General features: G+C 35.0%; 1 protein-coding gene across 1 annotated transcript; it reads right to left on the bottom strand.

Moving 5' to 3' along the window:
• Nucleotides 1-894: 894 nt before the first annotated feature.
• Nucleotides 895-10,625, bottom strand: LOC104887443 (putative calcium-transporting ATPase 11, plasma membrane-type). Its single transcript, XM_010672069.2, has 7 exons — nucleotides 10,452-10,625; nucleotides 6,966-7,020; nucleotides 4,919-6,870; nucleotides 4,330-4,488; nucleotides 4,047-4,218; nucleotides 3,641-3,939; nucleotides 895-1,420 (listed from the first exon to the last, which is right to left on the bottom strand). The coding sequence occupies exons 1-7, from the start codon at nucleotides 10,623-10,625 to the stop codon at nucleotides 1,112-1,114; spliced, it is 3,120 nt and encodes a 1,039-aa protein (XP_010670371.2). The 3' UTR covers nucleotides 895-1,111.
• Between the last annotated feature and the right edge of the window lie 6,190 nt (nucleotides 10,626-16,815).

The raw sequence follows: 16,815 nt of genomic DNA, 5'->3' as shown, positions 1-16,815 counted from the left end.
ACAGTGGAGATGGGTGGGTCTTTTCTATGCAACATTGGTATAAATGGTGTGTTGGTGTTAATTTTTTAAAAAAAGATCAAGATTTTTAGAGGTGGAAAAAATAATGTGTTTTTATGATTGTGAATCCCGCTTGTGGGTTTGATCTGCAAACCTAAATTTCTCTGGATTATCCAATGATCTAACACGCTGTTGATACCAATGTTAGATAATGTAAAGTTTCCCCATCTTGGAGTATTTCCATTGATCAATATATATAGTGTTTACAGAACAATAAAGCTAACCATGTTAGGAATCGTACGTCCAAACTATATAGGGATTATACAGATATATCCTAAACCAATGAGAAATTATTATCGTAAATATACTTTATCAGTAAGCTTACCAACACTTAGCAAATTGTGCTGGTAACCAGTGGCAGATCCATGGTTATTTCACCCACGTGGGTTCGGAATCGATAAGTCGTTAAACAAAAAAGGACCAAATTAAATTGGTTAAAAAGATAAAATACTTCAATTCAATAACTAGGGGAACAACTTATTAGATTACATGAAAAAAAACTAAAAATCCATTCTACGAGTTTTTATACTTTGAAACCGTTCTAATACATTATCATCCCTAACTTGACCGAAACGATCTATCTTAAAAAATGTGACTAAACTAATAAGTAATAAAGAGGCGCATTAATACTCATTTACTCACATGTGGACCATTGAACCAACATTTATCTAACTGAACTATTACGTGCGATCTTTGTTTTAAGTAATTCTTAATTTAACTTCATTTTTCAGATTTTTTTTCTTCTTTTTTTTCAAAATTTCGTGGATTTAATTGAACCCATGCTAGATCCGCCCATGCTGGTAACCCAAAGGTATTATCAACAACAATGAGACTAACTTGAACATAACTACATGTCTACATTTATATTATTAGAAGTAATGTAGATTTTAAAATAGGAAGGACTAACTACAAAAAATAAAGCAATTCTTTTAACTACCTAATTACAAAAGAAAATCCCTTATAGAAAGGGAAGGGATCTTTCCAACAACAACAACAACAAACAAAGAGAAAAAAAAAAAAATGTTGCAGTTGATGAACCAATGTCAGTACAAGTTTAGGCCAGTTCAGGACCACTAGGCAGTTCTTCATAACCATCATGGGTTTTAGCTGGTGACCTAAGGTTGTCAACTGGGATACCTTTCAACAACACTGCTATTAGCAAACTTACTGCTCCAATGCCGATACTTAGCAGCCACAACCTCAAGTTTAGCGGAACTGTATCGGCAAACGTGCCTAGAAACTCCACAATGATCACCTGGAACATTACTGTGGAGGATAAGATTGCCAAGAACACCCAGTTTCCCAAAATTCCTTTAATCACATTTATCTTCTCCATGTCTCTGCTATTGATTTCATTGAATACCTGAAAGCAGTGTGACAAATTTATATATTGGTGTAGTGGAAATACAAAATTTTTGACATGACCTGGAATCGATCAAAATAATCTGACCAAGGTTGACACTCTCTGTCTCAATGGGTTTACAAGATTTGGCTTTCACGATCTCCAAAATACATATATAACCATTTACCAACTCATGTCTTTATTAGTTTACCCATTTCTTTTGTATCTATTTGATGAAAGTTAATCTAGAAAACTCTAGATAGGTCATGTAATGTAAGGAAAAATCTTATATGCATGTTTTAGATTTGTCTAGAAAAATCTTGTAAAATATCTATGTAAAAAATCTAAGTTTAGAATATTTTAATGTGTGTTAGAAATATCAAAGTCTAGAAAAATCTGATGATGTAATATTGGGTCTATAAATACCCAAGAGGTGATGTAACTCATTTTCAAGCAATGAATAAAAGAAACTATTTCATGAATTAGTCCACCACTCTTCCCTAATTTCTATCATGGTATCAGAGCCGGAACGTGATAACGCCAACATCCGAGTAGCAAGAAGAAGACAGAAGATGCAAATTATCAAGTTAAAGGTTGAAGCAAGATAAAAGAAGTTGAGAAATATTTGGTGACATGAGCACCAAAAATATTCACAAAAAGAGACAATTTCAAGGAGCAGAATTGCTGGTGACAGGAGCATCAGTAAAAAAGAGTAAGGAAGATGGTAACACGAGTACCGATAAGAAAAAATAATAAAGAAGGAAGACAAGCTAAAGTTGGTGACAAGAGTATCAACACAAAGACAAAAACAAAAATCAAGATTGGAGATCGTTGATGACAAGGGCATCAACGAAAGATTAATTTGAAGTACAAGAATTTTCAAGATTAAGGGGGAGTGATGAAAGTTAATCTAGAAAATTCTAGATAGGTCATGTAATGTAAGGAAAAATCTTAAATGCATGTCTTAGATTTGTCTAGAAAAATCTTGTAAAATATCTATGTAAAAAATCTAAGTTTAGAATATTTTAGTGTGTGTTAGAAATATTAAAGTCTAGAAAAATCTAAGTTAAATATCTAATTAGTGGAACTTAGTAGAAAAATCTAGATGATGTAACATTGAGTTTATAAATACCCAAGAGGTGATGTAACTCATTTTCAAGCAATGAATAAAAGAAACTATTTCATGAATTAGTCCACCACTCTTCCCTAATTTCTATCACTATTTTTGGAATAGGACCACTAACTTTCCATCACACATACATTCAACTTCAACATACAATAATAGTTTTTCTTTCCTTCTATGTCCCATAATATTGTTTCTCCTAAAACTTTGTGCAAAAGAAACGAATAAACTAATAAAGAGCGAAAGGAGTATATATGTATTTCTATGATAGGATGAAAATTCAAAATCAAATATCTGAGAATGCACATTGAAAGGTATCAAACAAGATTTTATATGATATTTTTTTGGGTTTTTTGTCCCAAACTACCTTTAACTTTTATGTTTTTGCGAGAAACTACCTTATAAAAAAATTGTTGTCCCAAACTACCTTACTTTTACCATTTTGTTGTTGACAACTACCTTAGGCCGATTTCCGACGTTGACTTTTTATTTTTTCCGCTTTTTTATTGTCACATTATATCACTTGACCTCTTCAAACCCTTTTTTTAATTTTCCCCATCCTAATTTCCTCATTTTCCGGTGTGCGCGCGCTCTCTCCCTCATATCTATGTGACACTTTATACCACCAATCCACCATTAAATTCCTCTTCTACTTAAACTAAAATTGAAACAATCACCCTCCTCAATTCCCACAAGGGTAATTTTGTTTTTCCCACAATTTTGAACTGAAAAAACAAAAGTCAACGCCGGAAACCGGCATAAGGTAGCTGTCAACAACAAAATTGTAAAGTAAGGTAGTTTAGGACAACAATTTTTTTATAAGGTAGTTTCTCGCAAAAACTTGAAAGTTAAAGGTAGTTTGGGACAAAAAATCCTATTTTTTTTTACATATTGTTGAAACTTATGGTTAAATTATGTGAAACATAGTAAATGACCGACGTAAACTCAACCCAACTTGCTCTGAATAGCATAAATTGCACCTAACTTGAGCACATGACCCAACCAATAAAAACCCTTCCAGATTCAAGTTTGAGGTGACTAATGCACACATTATATGAAATATGCCGGCTAATGTAGTTGACATCTATTGAAAAACTGATATTATAGAATCTTATTACCTGACAGAACACAAAGGTATTGAATATGAAGGTGTTGAGCGTTTTAGTGGCATCAGGCCCTGTGAGATTGAGGAGGTGTTTTCCGTCGAATTGGAGAACTCCAAGAGCTACCAATTGGTAGATGCTGTGACCGATGATGTTTCTCCACATAGTGTTGGTTATAAAATGGGCGTCTCTGCCAACAGGTGGCCGCTTCATTAGTTCATCATTAGGTGGTTCAGTGGCTAGTGCTAAGGCTCCTAAGGTGTCCATAATCATGTTCACCCAAAGCAACTGAACCGCTGTAAGAGGAGCTGAACCTGCAGTATTTTCAGAATTATGCACAAGATAAATAGCAATCAGAAGATAAATTCACAACCAGTGAAGCGAAAAATAAGTAAAAGAAAGGAATTGATGTAAAATGGACCTGAAATGCAAGCAGAGACAAAGTTGATCACCAGAGCAACTATGTTTACTGTTAGCTGGAACTGCACAAACTTCTGAATATTTACATAGACAGATCGACCCCAGCGAGTAACATTTAGTATGGTTGTGAAATTATCGTCCATGATGACAACATCAGCATTTTCTTTTGCAACCTGTGTGAAGAAGAAATGAAGAGCATATTATAAATTAAGGGAAAAGAATGAATCAAAGTGATCATATCTTAAGCACAAAATGGAGGGAAAGAATATGTAACAATATGAAACCTCAGTTCCTGCAATTCCCATAGCAAGTCCAATGTCTGCTTCATGCAAAGCTGGAGCATCATTAGTCCCATCCCCGGTTACTGCAACAATTTCTCTGAAATGTTGCCTCAATTGGGTCACTAGTGTGTGCTTGTCCAATGGCATTGAACGAGCCATCACCTGCAAATTCAATATGAACATTTCTATATGGTAAATCTGAATTTTATTTCTATTAATTATTTTATTGTTTGAGCTAGGGATTAGAATGGAGCTGCTAAGTGTCTAGATTCATATGAGCAACCCAAATGATCGGAGACTTTGCGTAATAAACTTTCTAGACATCGACAAGAGTACTAGAGTGATTCGCGTAGTTCTAGCTGAAACCCTGTTCTCTACACCTTATATTTACTGATTAAAATTGATTTTTATCTGTCAAAACCTGATTTTACTGATTATAACTATATTTTTTTGATGAAAAACTAATGTTTTATTGGTTACTGTTTATTTAAAGTTGAAGAGAACAGGACTTGATTGACAACTTAGGAAGAAAACTTGGTGCTTCTGTAGGAAGATATAGAAGGATTATATTGTGGTTTGATATGCCTTATACCTGCAAATTTGGTATAATGTCTTGCATTTCCTTAGGGCTTTTATTGCGAAACTCAGGCCCTTCGATTGCCAATCCATCACTAGTCAAGATCCCACATTCTCTAGCAATGGCTTTAGCCGTGTTAATATTATCCCCAGTAACCATCCTCACAGTGATCCCAGCAGCTAAACAAGTTTCTACAGCTTCCTTAACCCCAGGACGTACAGGATCCTTTATCCCAACAATTGCAATCAATGTAAGGTTGTCTTCAGGAATGTTGCTATCAGCACTAGCTTTCTCTCCGATATCTTTGTAAGCTATGCATAGTGTTCTCAATGCTTCCGAAGAAAACTTGTCTACAACCTCGGTAATCCTTAGTCTCAAATCTCCAGATAGTTTTACCGGCCTCCCATTAGGATCCAAAACCTGATCACACATCTGAAGTATAATTTCTGATGCACCTTTGCTAAAGGCTCGAACACCACCTGAAGGGAGAGCAACAAGAACCGACATCTTTTTCCTTGTAGAATTAAAAGGCTCAACCTTGATTATCTTCGATTCATTTTGTATAGTATCAAAATCGCCTCCTAGAAGCAAGCCAAATTCAAGGATCGCTCTTTCAGTGGGAGTGCCTAATATCTTTGGCTTCCCCTCGGCCTCTCCTTTAACCACTTCGGATCCTGTGTTGAGGAATATGGCATGTAAGAGTAAATCCAATACACTATTACATATCCATGATTTTACATCATCATCTTTCTCGCTACTTGTGCTTGAAATATCCTTTACTTTTCCATGTACCCATACTTTATTAACCACCATATGATTTGTCGTCAAAGTCCCTGTTTTATCAGTACAAATACAGCTTGCAGAACCCATTGTTTCACATGCTGAGAGATGTCTGACAAGCGCCCTGTCATGCATCAGTTTCTTCATCGCAAATGCAAGACTTAAAGTCACAGCTAATGGCAGTCCTTCAGGAACTGCAACTACAATTATGGTAACAGCAGTTGCAAAGTAGTTTAACAGCTTCAAAGCATCCATTGAAGTCCAATTCCTCATCTCATGGTAAACCATTTTCTGCACCATGAACCGACCTACCAAAACCAAAAATGTCACTACTGCAAAGACCAACCCGATCTTTCCAATAATAGTTGCTACCCCATTTAACTTAACTTGCAAGGGTGTCTCTTCTTCATCTCCCTCATTAAGTGTAGCCATCAGAGATCCCCACTCAGTCCTCATACCAACAGCCGTCACAAGCATTTTAGCTGAACCATCTTGTACTTTAGTACCCGAGAGAAGAAATGGTTTATCTTTTGTTACTTGAACAGGTTCACTCTCACCTGATAAGCTCGACTCATCAATCGATAAGTTATAGCCCGACATGAAAAGCCCATCTGCAGGAACTTGATCCCCTACAGATAAGTTGACAACATCTCCAACTACCAATTCATAAATCGAAATTTGCTGCCTTTTTCCATCTCTTGTAGCATGTACCATGATGTTTTTCTTTTCTTTATCCAAGTCTTTAAATTGCAAAGATTGCTTATAATCACTAATTGCTGTTACCATGACTACTAACATGATACTAAGTATTATTCCTGACCCATCATACATTCCTTTTGGCCAACCTTCAGTTGCTAAACCCACTCCTACAGAAACAACAGCACATACCATTAGAATAATTAAGGTCAAGTCTTGCAACGCATCCCAAACAAAGTTCCAAAAACTTTTAGAAGGTTTCTCAGCAAACTGATTAAACCCAAAGATGTCTTGTCGTTGCTTAATTAAATTCGAGTTGACACCATCTTTAAGGGATGCAGAAATCTTGCTCGCGATTCCCTCTAGTCCGCCATGAGCTTTGAGGTCACGTAAATTGTGACCACGTACAATGGATGCTAGCTCGTCTGCATGAATGGTAAATCCAGCTTGTTTTGCATCTTCTGGCACTATGTATTCATCTTTCTTAGCCGCTGTGCATAACAAATTAAAGTTTGAAGTATTAATGAATAGAAGAAGATGAAAGTTATTCAAATATGAAACTTCTACACATAAGTAGTTCTTGTACCGTCAATGAAATGTAAGGCGGCTTTTTGTACGTACAAAGCAACTCGTATTTTTTCCTGGATGATCAAAAGAGAAATAACAATCAAGTTATTAGATAACTTAATTTCCCTTGAAAATACGATCTAAAAAGCTGGATTATACTGATTGAATTACATTTTATATACTGAATTAGGGTCAATTGCATCTTACAACTACTTTGTAAAAACTGTGAGATGTAGGCTTAGATAAGGCAAAATTTGTCAATGGTTACGTTTTGAATGTGTCACGGAGCCTTTTTCAAAAGCATTATAAATTAGTTCCTTCAAAAAAAAAAGCATTTTAAATTAGGAAAAATTGTCAAAAACTGCTTATTAAAGACACTTTTTTTTTTAAAAAAAAACTACCTTCTATTATGTTTATTTTACAAAATTACTTCATAAGTGGAAAAACTTTAAAAAAACACTACCAAATTCAGAATTTACTAACCATGTTAACTATTCCATTCAATTAACCCTCTAATATAAAATTACTATAATACCCCCTTAAATTACCCTAATCCCTCTTTGTTTAATGTCTTTTTTATTTTTTAAACTAATTAGGTAGTTTCCTTTTTTATTTTTAAATTTTTTATTTTTTATTTTTTATTTTTTATTAAGGTAAGTAGTTAGAATAGAGATGTAATGAGGGTAAAATGAGGTTTTTAATAATTTGGTGTCCTACCCCTCTTCCCATATAGAATAGAGATAAATTACTACCTTTTTAAGCATACATTTTGGACATACCTATGTAAGTTTTTCACCATTTACCATCTCACGTTTCTATTTCGACCTGTTGGACCCAAACTTAGTTTTCCGGTAACTTTAACCACCCCACTAACCCAAGGTCGGACTTTTAAACTTTAAAAATTAATAAAAGCATTAAGCACCATATGAGGTCCCAAATAATGCAAATTCGAAAGGTTTAAGTCTAAAACATATACATAGTTTTTCTTACACTTATAAATTCAATATGAAAGTATTTAAATTGTCGCTATAGCTGATACATACCGAGTCTTGTGAATTGATGTAATTCATTCCGTTTAAACGAAAAAAAAAAAGAAGGCCTAATGTTTCATTCATACGTACTGCACAAATATACTTTGCTACGGAAAAGATAGAGACCTAAGCTAACTTAACTATTAAACAATGCAATTACTGAAGTATAGCAATAATAAAGGATAAACTACAGTTAAACGATTTGTTAGCTGTTAGCAAAATTAGCGGTTTTAGTAACTGTTAGCAGTTCTAGTAGCTGTTGGGAGTTGCAATAGTTGTTGGGGGTAGCTGCTAGCTGTCTACTAGTAGCTGTCAACGATTGGTGATTAAATTAGTTCTTCAACTACAAGTGTTTGACAAAAGTAGCTGTTGAAATTGTAAAAGAGAATAAATAAATGTTCCTTCAATAGTTCAATTCAAGATTTATTTTTTCAAAAAAGTTACACAAAATAGAGTATACAACTTTTTAGCTGCTCAAAGAAATGTATTAATTTAAGAAAATATTCAACCCTCGAAAAAACTATATTACCAATTATACTAAAATACTTGTAAATATCTTATTCTTAAAATAAATATTTAACTTACATCTTTGCTATTGTAAAATAAACATTGAATTGCCATAAAATAAAACAATTAATAAACTGTATAAGGAAAAAGAAATAAAAACACTGGTTAATAATTCTACCTTATGCTATTATATAGTGTTTATTTGTTTATTTGCTAGAACGCTACCTCTAAATCTCAAACGTTACTTGTAGTAACGTTCCACAACCGCTACTCATAATCTACCCCAACTAGGGGTGTTAATGAGCCAGGGTGGCTCGCAAACTGTTCGAGCTCGGCTCGGTCAAAGCTCGGCTCGAGAAGGCTCGACTCGAGTTCGAGATCGGCTCGCGACCTTAACAAGCCGAGCCAAGCCTAGTAGAGTTCGGCTCGAAAGCTCGCAAACATTTTCGAAAAATTTTAAAGTATAAATTTTTATATATTAATTTCTAACCCAACTTGAATTACAATTTGAAGTCCATTTTAAAAATATATACCAAATTAAAAGTTTTAGCCCAATTAAAAGATGTAAACTAAGGGCTTTTTTCTCAGCCCAATTAAAATTTAAAACAAACCAACAAGAAACACCAAAAACAAAAAAACTAAGCACTTCAAGTCATTCAGCCGTTTTGCGCTGCACTCCTTCAAGGGTATTCGAAAACCCTAAATCCCCAATCCCAGTTACTTAACGGCGGCGACCAGCATCTTCGGCGGCGAGCAGCGTCTTCGGCGGCGAGCAGCACTGCGGCGGCGAGCAGCATTTTGGCGTCGAGCAGGATGACAGGTCATGTACTAATGTTAATGGTTTTCGTTTTTTTTTTCGATTTAATCTGAATTCGAAATTACTATGTGCCATTGTATGATGAATTCGAAGTTTTTCTGTTTAATCTGAACAATTTTTTATACATTAATTTTAAATATGTTCGAAGTTTTTGTATGAACCGAAGTCATCTTCTTCATCCATTCTTTTAGTATGAATCGAAGTTTTTGTATGAATTGAAGTTTTCGAGCCGAACAGTTCGCGAACTTTTTCGAGCCGAGCCTCGAGCCGAGCCGAATTTTTTTTTTCGAACTCGAGCCGAGCCCAGATTTTCGAGCTCGACGAGCTTCGAGCTCGAGCCGAGCTCGGACCCTCACATTCTCGAGCCGAGCCGAGCCGAGCCCTGTTCGGTCTCGGTTCGGCTCGTTAACACCCCTAACCCCAACTACTACCCGCTACTATAACCACTACTTACCGAACACTCATAATTTTCTCAAGTAGTGTTTTAATCTTGTCAAACCACTAACCGCTACCTCAAGCGCTAGTTCCAAACACGGCCTAAGACTTGGATAAGAATTTACAATAAATCTTCCTCTTAAAAAAAACCAAGAATTCAAACAGATCAGCATCTTGCCAAGAGATATTTAACAAACAATATTTCCACGTAAAAGACTATCAATATATGTAATTATCAAATATCAGATATATTTTCATTTATTATTGCTACCTTTTGCCATTTTCAGTAGATTGATCTTTAGGCAAAAACCACAACTTTTTTGACATACATTAGGTTATCATTCTGAGAAAAATTGATTCACCGAAACTTTGGCAAACCGCAAATAGAACCAACTAATAAAGTGTTATATGACTTATTTTTTTGATAAATCTATAAGTTAGAATATGAACCACTGAAAAGCTAATGATTGTTATGAAGTGAAAATTTGTATTCCTTTTGTTATTAACAGAATTTTACGAGTTTTCCCCTTCATATCATGGTACAACGCTTCACATTCTCTATGTATCATCTAGCTTTTATATATGACTACGTACATGAGTATATATATAGGTAGATAATATGAGAAGGTGTAATACACTCGAGTGTAAGATGCAAATGCAAATTCTAAACTTCCGCAAATGGAAGAAGAATGATCTAATAAGTACAAGAAATAACCTGAATTTTAACGCGTTTACGAGCGGATTCTTGGCGCTTAGCTAGATCGGCGACCATACGAAACCGGCGCCGGGGATTTTTGACAAGCCAAACAGATGATCTCCATCTCCTTAAGGCTTCTTCTGAAGGTCTCTTTGGATCCACCTCAAAATTTTCTCTCAAATATTTCTCCATTTTATCAAATTTCCTTATTGCTTAGGAATGTGATAAAGACATACACAATCGAACAGTAAGTTAAGATCAATGTAATTTCTTATCTTATTCTAAATCTAAGTTTTACCTGAAAGAAGTGGCAAAACTAGTTGATGGTGCATGTGTTAGGCGCAAATAGAGGGAAAGGAAAGGTGAGACTTGAGAGGCTTAATAGCAAGGAAGAGTGACTTAAACATTCGAGTGTTGACATGTATATTTTAATTCTCCAACTGAAAGATCCGATTCTAAGGGGAAGATTAACTATTTCTTTTTTTGTTTTTTTCTCGAAGGGAACTATACATCTAAATTATTTATCAGTAAGTAAGACGGTACTTTACAATACGATGAAATTTTGGAAAATTGACCTACTGCTTTCAATTCAAAAAAAAAGAAAGAATCCTGTTTAATTCACTAATTTGTGAGAAGATACTAAGTTTTTTTATTTGAAAAATGTTTCAGGAAGAATCACTGAAGTCGATAGCTATTTATATTTATATAGTAATCCTTGATCATAATTTATGATATGAATACTATTGCCCAACACTAAACTTGTGATTAACAGTAAAACATCGATTCTTCGTTTGAGACTTAATTCTATCTTCATAGATTTCCCGACATATTTTCTTATGAAGCTTTGTTATACCATCTATAACAACTTCTGGATTAGGTGGACAACCCGACAAATAAACATCCACGGGAATTAGTTTATCCACCCCTCGAACAATACAATAAGAATCGGTACTGAACATCCCCCCTGTAATTGTACATGCTCCCATAACAATAACATATTTTGCTTTCATTTAATCGCACTAAAGAAGGGGTCATTTTCATTGTTACAACACCGGCTGTTAAAATTAGGTCATTTTCATTGTTGCAATAACGTTCTATTTTGTAGTTGGTTATAAATGGTGGTGATGAGAATGAATTTGTTCGTAGATTTGTGAAGAAAATCATTATTCATTTCTATGGTAATGCTAATTTATCCTGAAGTGTCTATATATTTTGCTTCTTAAATTTTCATTTTCATCCAATACCACTTTGTAGGTGCTAATAAGTTGTAATGAAAATTGCTCACCTTCGAGGAAAATACACAAGTTTAGGGGTGAGATTGTTTCTCCATGGTGAAAAGAATACAAACTCGAGAGTTGAAATTGTCTCTCACTCGAGATTTTGAGTGTGTTTCTCTTGTAATATTACACTTAAAATTCATTCCCCATTACTAATATATATCAATGACTAATAAACGAGCCGTCAAGGTCATAATGTGGTTGTTTTCCAACTAGAGTGTGATACATTTATCATACATTCGGGTGTCTCATGCACTCAAGGTTATTTTTTTGCTCATTTGGATATTCCCAAATGAGCATCATGACTAGTGAAAGCTCCAAATAAGTATTAAGTAGAAAAAATAGCGTTAACTGTATGGTACACTCGGACGTATGATAAAGATTATACTGGAGTGTATGTGTGAGAACAATAATACTATTGTATGGATGCTGTCAAAGTTCCCTACCGTTCCATGCAGATCGTCAAAGACCGTCATGGTAAAATCATCCAGATATTACCGAAGAACTAGGATAAGAATCTATATGATGCCGGTATGCCTGATATATATACCGGTCCTTATTGGGCACCCAACCGGTGCGTATTGTCTGGGCATCCTTGAGGAGCCTAGGCGTGATCCATTACTATCTTAGCAAGGCTCACGGTCGTAAAGGAAGCATGAAAAGATGATAGAATTGTATTCAACCATAGGAGAAGTATCCTACCTAGTTTGGGACACTACCGGCTCCAATAAATACCCCCTGATTAGAGCCATAAAGGTACGTTCACAATCATAATTAACAGTACTTGAGAGCTACTAGCTTTATCTTTACTGATTTAGGCATCGGAGGGATGTTACTCGGATCAACCCCCGAGGTTACTTTAATTTACGTGTTATGTACGTTACAGGTCCTCAAACCGGCTTACGTGATACCGGTTCATTCCCAAAACATTTATTTCATACCAGAACAGTTGGTGCTAAAAGGAGGGGAGAACCAGAGGTGGGCATGGGTCGGGTCAGCACGTGGGTCGGCCCGACGCGATTTGGGCCCGACCCGTTGTCCGCTACGTAGGCCGCGGGCCTGTCACAGTCAAGAAATTTTATTTCAGGCCCGCACGAGCCCACCTAGATGCCCCGTGGACCGGCATGCGGGCTAAACGCTCCTTTCCTTTGTTTTTTTTAACCTAGAACTGGCAAAAAAAAAAAAAAACAACATAAAACACAGGCCAGCCAGCAGGAGGAACGAGACCGGCTCGCGGGGTTGGGCCGAGCCGTGGACAAAATCTAAAAATTTCGGGCACGGCCCGACACGTCATTTCCTCAAGCCCGCGGGCCGAGCCCGTGAACAGGCTCGGCCCGGCCCATGCCCAAGTCTAGGGAGAACTATACCTTACATAACAGTATTAAGCCACAATCCTGCTTACCAATCAAACCCATGGATCCTAAGCAATTAGCAATAACCGGCAAAATATTCTCTGGTATGGAGGCAACGGAACCGAGAACAATAAGGTTCTTGAAGGAGGCCCTCTAGGCTTTAACACCCCCCACAACCGGTGGTTGGTTCGTCCAAACCGGTGATAGATAAGGGCAAGCCGCCCAAACGGTCAACGCCCCTCATCCCAACATCTTTGAACCCCTAAAACGTACATTCGAACAACTCCAGAGTGTTGCTAATGTATTTCAAGCCATGGCGAGTCATACTCCCCAGGCCGGTCGCGCTAGCAAGCGTCTCCTGAATAGGCCACACAATCCTGTCAAAAAGATAGGATCTTTCCTTAGTGGTCGACTGGGTGAACAAAGCCAGCGTGATCTAGATCATAAGAAGTACTCAAGAACCACCAGTGAGCAAATTGGAGCGAAGAAGATGATCCTAATGGTACTGAAATCCAAGAGTCATCTCATCCCAAAAGAAATAGCAAGGTTGGTTGTTGATCCTAATGGTACTGAAATCCAAGAGTCATCTCATCCCAAAAGAAATAGCAAGGTTGGTTGTTGCCAAGCACCGGTTTTACTTCGTTCTTCTCCTTTTTCTACTACCATGCTCCAAGAGCATGTGGAGAAGATTAAGATGCCGACATGTAAAACATTAACTTATGACTTTAACCTGAAACATTTAGGGAAACTGCCACCCACCAAGTGACAGACCACAAATGACAAAACAACATACACACACATCAGCAAAGCTGGGTACTAAACCCGTAAATATATTTAACACATGCTTTGGTGACTTTTACTTTGAAAACGACTCTCACACAATCACCATAAGTTCAACAATCACATCCATCACGGCATGCTTAGCAACAAATCTTGTTGAACATACATATTATATTATTATTCAATTATTTCTTATATAATATACCATTATTCACATCACAACAACGCAACCATGCGACTTCCAAGCATCACAAAAGAGGCATATTGCATATATAAAGAAATTTACTTAATCTTTCAAACATAACAATCTCTTTTTTAGAAATCTAAGTTTGCCAACTCCGATATATATAAATAATATACTTTATTACCTTTCATTGATTTCTTATCAGAAATCCAAACTTACGCTTTCACTCTCCATCAATCATTTTCTTATATTGTTATAAACAAACCGTTATCAAGTAATGAATAACATAACAACTTTTAGTATAACCACTTCTTTTTGGAAATCAAATAACAAGATACGATTCCTTACCAGGAATCCAATAACAAGATACGATTCCTTATCGGGAATCCAACATCAGTATAACTTAGCATGATGTATACTTCCTTATTTGGAAACCAATATCCATATTCTAAAACTGAAAAAATATTCATTATACTACCAGATATGATTCCTTGTCGGGAATCCAATATTGAAATTTACCATGATACGAATCCTTATCGGGAATCTAATATCCAAATAGCTTTCCACAATATGATTCCTTATAGGTAATCTAATATCTAAACAACTTATCACGATATCATTCCTTATCAGGAATCCAATATCAAAATAACTTTCATAATTTGAGATAACTTTCTTTTGACCAGGCGAAAGAGAACGCGGCGGAGGAGACAAAGCTTACACTCAGACAGTGGAGGCCTTCATCCAACCATTCGCTTTACTTTCGGCCAATAATTGCGACTAGTCCGAAGTTCATTTTTCACTGATCAAATCAGCAATCCACAAGTTTCGCACAGAGCAATGAGCAGGTTACTCTGTGAGGTCCCCAAGTTTCACAGTCCATATGGGGCACTATTCGTGTTACCTCATCCGTCGAATGAGACGAGACTACTTTCACCTTAGATTACATTTCATTATCGTTCATTACAACATCAAATCATTCTTGGAATTCATCCATAGTTATAATAATTCTTGAAAATCTTTGAACAATAAACCAATCAGGATACTTCATTCTTAGAGAGCTATAATTGCTTACGTTAAGGCTAATATAGTTATGCATCTAGATTCATTTCAATTACAATTATTAAACATACCTACCACAATGAGTAAATAATCATATTCCGTAAAATATTAACCACAGCGACAACAGATCTCTCACTTTGAATTAACTAACAAGAGTTACTAAACTAGTTGCATGGTATTCATACTCTTGCATATAAAACGTTATGCTCTTTGCACTTCATGATTATCAATTTAGATACATCTCAACAATAATATTCAAAGTGTTATGAAACAATCATAAAACTCACAATAGGTCTCTCAGCTACAATTAACTAGCGAGAGTTAACTCGAACTCTATAACTCAAGGCTCATTACACGAAGATTAATTCAAGGTAAGTAAAATACTGTTCATATTATATCATTGGTTGGATTCTAATTCACATAATCAATAATAAACCATTAGCGAACCAAACTCATAATTACATAGAGTGAGTCGAGCTCATATATAATAGGAACTACTCAAACTTATAATAGAGGCTTAATTAAAGCAATTATGAACTTACACTTACTTACATGTTCAAATTCATGACTACTTGTAATAGAATACTAATCAATCAATCTTACTTATACATTGAAATCCATGTTGAATACGACCTCAATAATCTAGTCCATAACTAACTAAACTGTAACCAAAGGTCTCAATATTAGCAATGATTGATTAATCTTTTTCCAATTTTTAGATGAAGAGACTAGTTAAGGTAGTTCTCTTTAACTCTAGTTGAATAATTCTTACTCAATCTAATATCTGAAAATTTTAATCAAATAATATACTCTTTTTAAAAAACTAATTCTTTTGGCTCTTGAATACACATTATTGTCGAGTTCTGTCTAATTAAACCTCTTAGAGGTGTATTAACCAATTTATGAAATCGTTTTAGTTTACTTGGAACGTCATCACATAATTCACTTTTTGTTATAACAAGCTTTCAATCCCCAACAACTCACAATTAACGCTCTTATTCTATATTATGTATACTACCGTTCCATAACTCTAGTGGTGTCAAAACAGGTTCTCAAACAGGTTCTGGGTCGAACACATTTGAACCATTGGATTTCCGGGTGCCGGACAGGTCTGAGCGTTCCATTTACACGTCGATCCATTCCCGGGCTATGATTGCCATTGACATTTTTTTTGCCGAGTTTGCGAAAGTCGTATTTAGTTTTCATGTACGGTTGAGTTAAATCAAATGCACTCGGGTTGAATTAGTAATGACCTTAGTTCGATCATTGTGAAACATCTGGTCCATTCGCTATTTAACGTCAATTCAACTTTGGGTAATTCCTAGTCGGGTCATCTCGATTTTGTTATGTATTTGGTAAACGAATCATATTAATAAAAGTATTAAGATCGATATATATATATATATATATATATATTATATATATTATATAATATATATATATATATATATATATTATATATATTATATATATATATATATATATTATATATATATATATATATATCGATCTTAATACTTTATTATATATATATATACGTATATATATATATATATATATAAAAGTATTAAGATCGATATATATACGTATATATATATATATATATACGTATATATATATATATAATTATACGTATATATATATATTATATATATTATATACGTATATATATATATATATATATATACGTATATATATAATATAATATATATAAATATACGTATATATAT

This window comes from Beta vulgaris, chromosome 2, assembly GCF_026745355.1.
Source record: "Beta vulgaris subsp. vulgaris cultivar EL10 chromosome 2, EL10.2, whole genome shotgun sequence".
NCBI lineage: Eukaryota > Viridiplantae > Streptophyta > Magnoliopsida > Caryophyllales > Amaranthaceae > Beta > Beta vulgaris.
This window is presented reverse-complemented; position numbering and strand designations above follow the sequence as displayed.

What these genes read in the sequence shown, in the direction of transcription:
- LOC104887443 (XM_010672069.2), bottom strand. Translation starts at nt 10,625, where the DNA reads ATGGAGAAATATTTGAGAGAAAATTTTGAGGTGGATCCAAAGAGACCT. An exon ending in CGCCTTACATTTCATTGACG is followed by an intron (nt 6,871 to 6,965) that starts GTACAAGAACTA and finishes TGTTATGCACAG; the next exon opens with CGGCTAAGAAAGATGAATAC. An exon ending in TGGGAATTGCAGGAACTGAG is followed by an intron (nt 4,219 to 4,329) that starts GTTTCATATTGT and finishes TTCTTCACACAG; the next exon opens with GTTGCAAAAGAAAATGCTGA.